The sequence below is a fragment of the Hetaerina americana genome, unplaced genomic scaffold (assembly GCF_022747635.1).
Source record: "Hetaerina americana unplaced genomic scaffold, ioHetAmer1.1.p SCAF_1, whole genome shotgun sequence".
Taxonomy (NCBI): Eukaryota; Metazoa; Arthropoda; class Insecta; order Odonata; family Calopterygidae; genus Hetaerina; species Hetaerina americana.
Window position 1 is genome coordinate 74,219,022 of NW_027286069.1, and position 8,727 is coordinate 74,227,748.

The following is an 8,727-nucleotide window of genomic DNA, read 5'->3' on the forward strand; positions in this document are numbered from 1 at the left end:
TTAATGAATCTGCATCTAATGGTTTCATAAATTCCTGAATCTTTATTGTGCATGAACAGCAATTTACAATGATCAGATTTTTGTAACCAAGGAATATGTGTATCAGCATTACATTTCAAGAATGTGTCTTCAATTAAGCATTTTTTTCCCTGTAGCAGTAAGTATTTGGTACTAATATTGAATTTTCTGTCTAAAGATGTCAGGTGATTTCTCTGGACCACCCTCTCTTCTATTGCCTGAGGAAGATGATTTGGAGGAAGATTATGAAGTGGATGATGTGGACCAAGTAGGACCAGCTAATACCAGCAATGATTCTGTGAAGGACATGAAAGCCAGCTATGGATTTAAAGACGAGATTGTCGACAAAGAAGAAAAGGCAACAGTTCACCTGTCACAACCAACACCAGAAACGTTATCTGCCACTAATTCCAAGTTGAGCACTCATGGTGGATCAGCTAATCATGATTCATTGCATTACTATGAGGCTGAGACAGCTTCTTCCGGGTTTTCAGATGAGCCCATTGGTGGTGTTCATAGATCAACCCAAACTGATGAGTATGCACCAGTAGCACCTTGCCATGGCACCTGCCATGAGAAGAGCACTCCTTCCCAGGAAACTTCAAAGGACACCAATGAGGGTAAAGGCATAGATCAGGATGAAGCTGAAAAGATACGACGTGGTACACTGCTGTGCAAGATAACTGAAGGTGAAGACTGTCATGTGAGCATTTATGATGAGGCCTTACCTCCCACAAAGAGTCGGTTTGTCAAAAACCATCCCTCTGGAGAAGTAGGAGGAGAGAAGGATGCCTCCAATGGAATCGTAGGGGACAAGCATCCGGCAGACACACCAGAAAATAGACGGCAGATGTTCCGAGAAATATTTGCTGTCCTCAAGAGGACACTGATGGAGGCAAGGGAGAGTGCACACCTTGATGATGTAGTAATTGACGGTACTACCAAGAGTACACCTGCTGATGCATCTACTCCAGCAGCTGCAACAGCTGAACCAAAACCAGCAGCTGCAACATCTGAGGAAGTTAAAGTGATGAAACCTGCAGAGGATGTAAAATTGGAAGAAATCAAAGAGGGAGAGAAAGTGAAGTTGACACCTTACAGGAAAGCCAACAGGGAAGATGTTGAGCCTCGAATGGGTGGGAGTGGGAGAAAGAGGAAGGGGGAAGGGAGGCGACGTGGTGGTGGTGGTACCACTCCCGTCCCCTCAGATGCCAAAGCGGAAGCTAAGCCACAACCTGAGGAACCTCCTGCATCTCCTGCTCCTGAGCATCCAGAGAGCACTGCAAGTGCCGATGAATGCCAAACTCCAACAAACGTCAAACGTCGTCACCATAGGAGGGGGAAGCATGGTGGAGGGAAAGCTCTACTTGTGGCGGCAGTCACTGGAAATCATCAGCGTAGTCATGTGGATGGTGGGGAAAGGTGTAGTTGGCCAATGGGACCGGTGGCTGCATCATCACCATCTGCAGAAATGGCACGGCTAATGAGGTTGGAGAGATCATATGCAGATGCTCTACGACTAGGTGCACCAAGGAAGGAGCCCACTCAGGTTTGGGGAAGAGGAGGAGGGGGTGGGTACCGAGGTGCCAAGTGATGTGATGTAGTGCATTTAGAGACAACACACATTTGAACATGCTTTGCTTTGGTCTTTTTAAGCCGAAGCATTTGTCTTCCTTCTCAGCGCTGTGTATCATGTACAGTGTAACTGTTCATGATTGGCTGTGCCTAGTGAGGATTGCTTTTATAGGAAATACCAAACTGATTCTGAACATTTGAGGTAACAAGTAATTTATGAGTTCAGTGCTTCACTGGATTCCTTGGGTGAGAAATTAAACATGGAGACTACTGGACTTATGTTAACGGCTTAACGGTTTGTCCATCATAGAAGGAAAAAACTGAATTTTTTTGCAAGAAGGAAATGCTGTGGTAATGTGCAGTAGCAAGATGAAGCATTAAACCTCTACTTCCTTAACTGGAATAAAAAATTAGTTAAAATAATGACAGTTTTCTATTGATGTTATCTTTATTGTTACATAAGTAGCAAGATTAAGTTGGAAAAATTCATTAGTGGCTTGAAAATGTTATCATTGTATTGAATAGATAACTTATTTTATTGAAGGAATCATCCTTCCAGTTGGTTCTTGAGGAACAACTAAATTTTAAGCTTAGACTGCATTTCATTGTACTGGGATCATTCCAAAAAGAGGTTTCTATGAAATTGGTCAGTTCACAGATTAGTAGGTAAATTGCACAATGAAAACCCAGGTACTTCTTGCCATGAGAGTGTGCCAAATTCTTGTATATATGTGCATTTTATTTAAAAGTAAGGTTGGCATTTATCTCGAGTTCAATTAATTTCAAGTGATTTGAGTCTGAGCTCTTTAGCCCCCCTTTTGAGATTTTAAATTATGTAGTGTGAATCTTTTCAGGAAAAATATTTCATACAAATCTTTTTATTCAACAAAAGTACTTAATTTTGCCTAAAAACTCAGGTGAATTTTACTTTGTAGATTTCAGCTTATTTGCTGTTTTGTTATTTTATATCATCCTCTTCTCTTTGGATTGTTATTTAATTTTTTTAGCTAAAACCAGCAGTTGTGTAATGGTTGATGGCTAAAATATTTTTTATTGGGAAATCAAGATTTTTCCCATATTTTACTAGGAAAATGAGCCATTCATTTAAGTGAAATGTGATCACCTCTAATGACGTAATGTTGTGTATGCTGATTTCCACCATTGAACACACCATTGTGATGTAGTTTACTATGCAACTGAAATTCTTGTGACTGATATTTGGCCGCATTTGTATTTGTACTTTTAATACTGAAGGATGAAATCAGTATGATATGATTTTGTTGAGGAAAAGGAAAGTACCTCATGAAATTTTACTTTTCTATGGATTGCATTTTTCTCTTTTGTTGCTTTGTTCATATTTTTTAGAAATGGTAAATTTCATCTGGCCATCATCATATAGGCAGTTATGAAAATTGATATTGTATGCATGCATATTTGATGCAGGTTGTAATAATAACATTTTTGACTTGTAATTGTTTACTTCATGATCAAAACTATTATTGATTCTTGTTCGCTATCATTTGAGGGCTTGTAATAACAAATTTTGTAACCTTAGGGCACTATTGGAAAACCTTTCATCTGGATGCTAAACATGACTAGATTCACAATGATCATCAGAGCTTAAAAGTTTTCCAATTGATTGATTGTTTGGCGAAACTTGCATTCATTGATCACATGTAGTGTGATTCCAAATGTATTTTCTGGTAATTTGTATGAAATGAATGACAAAATTTTGTTCGGTTTCCCTTGGATTAAGTGCATTGGTAGACTTGTTGTCATCTCCTATTTCAAACTGTATATTCAGCATTTTCAATTACCATAATGTCATGAAGTTTACTTTTGTGTTGTGCTTCTATCTTAATTTGATTTATTTTGAGATGGCTTTCCTTCTTAACTGTGATCTCCTACCTTCTAAATAGATATCTCCATGTTTTTGTAATGCATCATTTAACCGTTGTAAGTGATATGTGAATACTCATTTTCTTTTGAGTCATCCATCCAACAGTCTTATGGTATCCGTATGTCCATTTGGGTATACAAATGCAATAAAGTGGCTATGAAGGAGAAGCATTATATGTTTATCTGTTCATAAAATTCAATCAAACCCTTATGGTATGCTGAGTGTCGGCATACATTTTATTAATCAGCATATGAATCTGAATGTTTGACAGTAAGCACGTAAGCATCACCACCTCAGAGGCATAACTATTTTACATAGATTGCCATAAAACAACTTCCTACTTATTGCTGCCCTGGTAATGAAATAATTAATAATAGCCACAAAGAAAATGTTTTATGTCAGTTGCATAATCTAAGTGTGCTAGTTAGGTGAAGAGTCTCAATAGAAACTGCAAAACAAAATGACATAGCCCTCTATGTTTGCCTTAGTCCAATTATGATGAACTTTGCTGAAATGAATCCTTGAGAAAACAATGTGATATTTATTCATGACCCTAAGCCTTGTCCACTGGGAATCCATTGTCAAAAATAGTCATGTGTACTTTTCAAGATTCCTAATGTCTACCAAAAGAGCCATATATTTAGTATACAATAAAATTATTAGATTTCAACTTCAAATGTGATAAAACTCATATTTGGTATGCATGTTTAAAAATGCTCTGAATAGTTTATACGAAAGATGCAACAAACAACAGAATAGGTACCTTAAATCAATAGAACTTTTGTTCTACTGATCAATCTTGGCTGCAATATTAAAATTGTGACCAAAACAAGATTTTGATACTTTCCATGGTATTCATCGAAAATAAGAAACTACTTTTAATCTCACTTTACACAACGTTTTTAGATATATTGGTATACTTAAAGTGTGAAAATTAACAAAAAATTGATTTAATGCCCATTATGGGCATTTCACCTGCTCTTAAGAAAAATTTCAAATGGTGGTCTATGCAACAAGTGAATAAGATAGGATGGCTATTCATGACATACTTCGGTTTAAAATAGTTGATTCATTTTGCTGGAAGGCAGAAAAAGCTGTCTAGGCTAACTTTTTTCACTTACTGCGAAGGAAAATTTTGATACAGGAGTAAAGGACTTGTTGGGAAGGACTTCTGTGGCCAGTATACATGCTTCTTTGTACTAAGAACTTTCATGATGTAGTAGCCCAATGGCTAGATCATTTGGATCCCATTGATAGGGATGCTCTTGGGTTTGTCTCACATCTTTAAAAATCAATGCCAATTCCTGGATACTTGAACTTAATGGAAAACTGAATGGTATGCCAAAGGTTAAGACACTGATTACCCTACCCTGACATTTGAATATCATAAACAACCAGCCTTAGTGTAAGGTTAGTTCAACCATTGCCTATTTATAAACCCACCATTGGATTAATTACTGTGGTACGGAATTAGGTAGGCTCTACACATAAGTTACCACCTTTACCGAAATTATGGAATTCTCCCGGAAAATGATGTGTAGTCATCTCTGCTGGCATTGGAAATTGTTTGGTCTTTTTATTTCATTCAATTAAATGAAATATTAATGTAAAGTTGTATAATAAAATTTCTATGGTTGTACACAATAGCTCCTTGATTATTTGTAATCCATGAGAAATACTTCCTTACTACACCTCCAAATTTTGGATGGTATAATTCTTCAATATTTCAGAATGACTACATTTGAAGTATGCTCGTACAGCCTCCACTGATAAAGGTACTAAAATTTATTAATCCATAAACTTCCTGAGGGATTTTGATCACTGATAACTAAGGAAGCCAGAGAAATCATGAGTTAAGCAGTAAAATATAGGTTATTTTGACCAGGGTGATTTTAGACATGATTGACTGGTTAAATTAAATTGGGGTTCAAACCTAATTACCCAGCACCAACAATTTCTCATAATTATGGCCTAACATTGCAAATATAAGAGTAAATGAAATACACTTCATATTTAAATTGTTTATGATCTAGAAACTAATACTTGTATTTAGTATAGAATAAAAGTCTTTCAGCTAAGTGTATAGTAGCCATGAAATATTCTTTGATAAGGTATGTGTGTAAATAATTAAAAATGCTGTATTTTCTACACAAATTGTATGACAAAATTATTGAAAAGCAAATTCAACAATTTTTATAACTGTTAAATATATGAAACTGACAATCTGATTGAGAAAAATATCCAGCAATAGTTACTGCCACAACTGTTGGATTGATGGCAAACCGAGAAACAGTAACAAAGTAGCTCTACAAAAAGTAAATTACTTCCTCATAAATATGGTTTTAAACAGTTAAATGACTGAAAAAATAACAATAGCATTGTCAATAGGTTGGCCTAAGTTCTTTATCATACAGTTCTTCAACATATATTTCTTCCTCCTCTCTTGGCCCTTTTCTGTTTCAACTATTATTTTACCTTAATTATCTCTAACTGTCCACACAGATCTTCCCTTCTTACTTCCGGATAGTGATTTAACCTTGCTGTATGGCACACCAATTTCACCCTTCCTCTGCAAACTTTCCATATCCTCGCACTGCATCTTACACCATGCTTCTTTTGCTTTATTTCTTTCCCTTCTCAATTTTTTATTTAACTCTTAGTACTTCCTTCTGCCTATCTCTGTGTTTACACTCTTCCATTTTCTTCTCTCTTCTATTTTTCTAATCATCTCATCCGTGATCCATGGTTTCCTAGTCCTTTTCCCATTAACGGTTTCTATTGTTTCTTTTGCAGCTTTCAATGTCCCTTTCTTGATACACTCACATTTTTCTTCGATAGTACTCAGCTCTTTACCGTCATCCATGATTTTCTCTACAGCCTGTTGATACTCCTTCCTTGCCAATCCATTTAATACTTCTACATTCCATTTCCTAACCTACCGTCCCTGCCTTATCTTTTTGAAACGGACGCTACATTTCATAACAACTTATTAATGGTCAGAGTCCGTATCCGCTCCCTGGAAGCTGTGCGAATTGATCACGCTGTCTCTGAATCTGTGCCTAACCATAATATAATCTAACTGATACCTTTCTGAGTCAACTGGCATTTTCCATGTATATCTGCATCTTTTGTGGTGTCTAAACCAAGGGTTGGTGATAACTAACACCTGTCTCCTACAGAACTCTATTGCTTTCTCCCCGTGGTCATTCCTCGTGCCTAAACCGTTGTCCCCCACCTTATCACCATCTCTTCCTTTGTCTATCATCGCATTTCAATCCCCCATCACTATCAAATGTTTTCCTGTAGGAACACACGTGATTATATCCTCTATCTGACAGTATATCCTATCAACCTTTTTCCTCCTTATGGTTGCTTGGTGGCATGTATCTGAACAATGACCAAGTTCGTCGGTTCTGCTTTTATCTCTACTAGTAATATGCTATCCATTGCTTGTTCTATGTTTACTACGCTTCTTCCTATCTCTTTATTTGATATTATGGCAACCCCTCGTTGGCTCTTGTCCCCGCTGCTGTATATTATTCTATTTCTATCACTCCAGTAATCCCCACTATCCTTCCATCTCACCTCGCATAGACCAAAGATATCTAGATTTCCTCTTTCCATCTCTCGTCTAATATTCTCTAATTTTCCTGTTCTCAGCATTGTCCTAACCTTCCAAGTTCCTATTCTAACTAAATTGGTCTTCTTCTTCTGCATCTTCTGTCCTGTTGCTGCCAGTTTTCTTTTGCAAGGGTTTTGTGAGATGACGACCGCGGAAGCCTCGCCTCTCCCACTGCCAGGCATGACACACGGCCGATTGGGCTGATCCCCATAATTTCCAGGACTCAAAATCTCTGTAATGACCATCATATTAATCTTGGGAATGATAATTGAGGTGGTTTCCTCGTTGCCTTCCTCAATAGTGTTTTTAATGTGACACCATCACTCAATGGCCGATCCACTGGGGTCAAACGCCTTTGCAGCCGCCTCAATGAGGACTACCTTTCGTCTGGCTCCTAACCTGCGACCTATCTGGAATGGGTGACCATACCAGAAGCAATTATCATTGCTCCCGCCAGGACAGGTCTAGGGGTCATTGGAACACACAAGCCCTTCCACCACGTCTAGGTTTTAGTCCATGGGATGGCTCACGGTGAAGAATGGTAATCTAAATTAATGGGAGGACAACTCCAAAGAATAACGTTAAAGTTGCCAAAAATGGTAGAAAGCTCTGTGAAATGAAAGATAAATGATTTCTAAATGCAGTAAGCTCTCTGTAATCTGCATCGCAGACTTGTGCATGCAGACTCGTGCGTAAATCTGACAGGATCCAGCTCTTTAGCGCTCGTGGCTTCTTAGGGGCTCGCCATAGACAGCACTACTCCACCCAGCTAAAAAATGCGTCTAGCTGGCAAGCTTCTATGGATACGGTTGAAACTAATAATAAATAATAACGATTCAACCAATAATCCAGGTGTTCGTTGTTCGATGTGAATAAACTATAGCAGCATTAAACATAATTCAAATGTTCCTTTATGCATCACATTTTTTGCAGACGCAACATATGGATACCATACGAATATGACAAAATTACCATTTTTTTGTTTGAAGTTACTTGTTGATTACTACTGACTTAATTTTTGAAGAAAGTCTGTTTATATATATATATATATATATATATATATATATATATATATATATATATATATATATAAATATATATATATATATATATATAGTCTAGTAGAGTCTCTCTTGAAGAAGGCCCCTGAGAGGGCCGAAAGCTCGAACAATTTACCGTGTAAGTGTTCTTTTATATGTGTCTATTCTTTTCTATTTGTGTTATGTTGTGTCAGCCCATTATATATATATATATATATATATATATATATATATATATATATATATATATATATATATATATATATATATATATCATTTGACTTAGCTTGTTTCATGTTTGAATGGGATATTCTTCCACTTTGAGGAACTAATGCGTCATATGGAGTCATTCGAAGTCGGCGATCAAGGGCACACAAGATTAGAAAGGGAAAGTATTTCATTTGGTGGTATGTGTCAAAATCGCGGATAATCTGGATTGCGGCTAATCTGGACTACCGTCGGTCCCGTCCCGATTAGCGAGAGTTTACTGTAGTCTTAGCGTATTAACATTTTTCTCTGCATTAATCATCGGTTTCTATCAGAAAAGCGTCGACGCTTTTTCTAGGGTGAGA

The 8,727-nt window shown here is 37.2% G+C and overlaps 1 protein-coding gene across 2 annotated transcripts in view; it reads left to right on the forward strand.

Annotated features, from left to right (window-relative positions):
* Cen (cerebellar degeneration-related protein 2-like) overlaps positions 1–5,096 on the forward strand; it is a 122,548-nt gene extending 117,452 nt beyond the window's left edge. For both annotated transcript variants that reach the window (XM_071591495.1, XM_071591502.1), the window contains one exon: positions 197–5,096. In XM_071591495.1, the coding sequence (XP_071447596.1) occupies positions 197–1,612 (1,416 nt within the window). In that variant the 3' untranslated portion in view covers positions 1,613–5,096. The remainder of the gene's footprint in view (positions 1–196) is intronic.
* Positions 5,097–8,727: the final 3,631 nt, after the last annotated feature.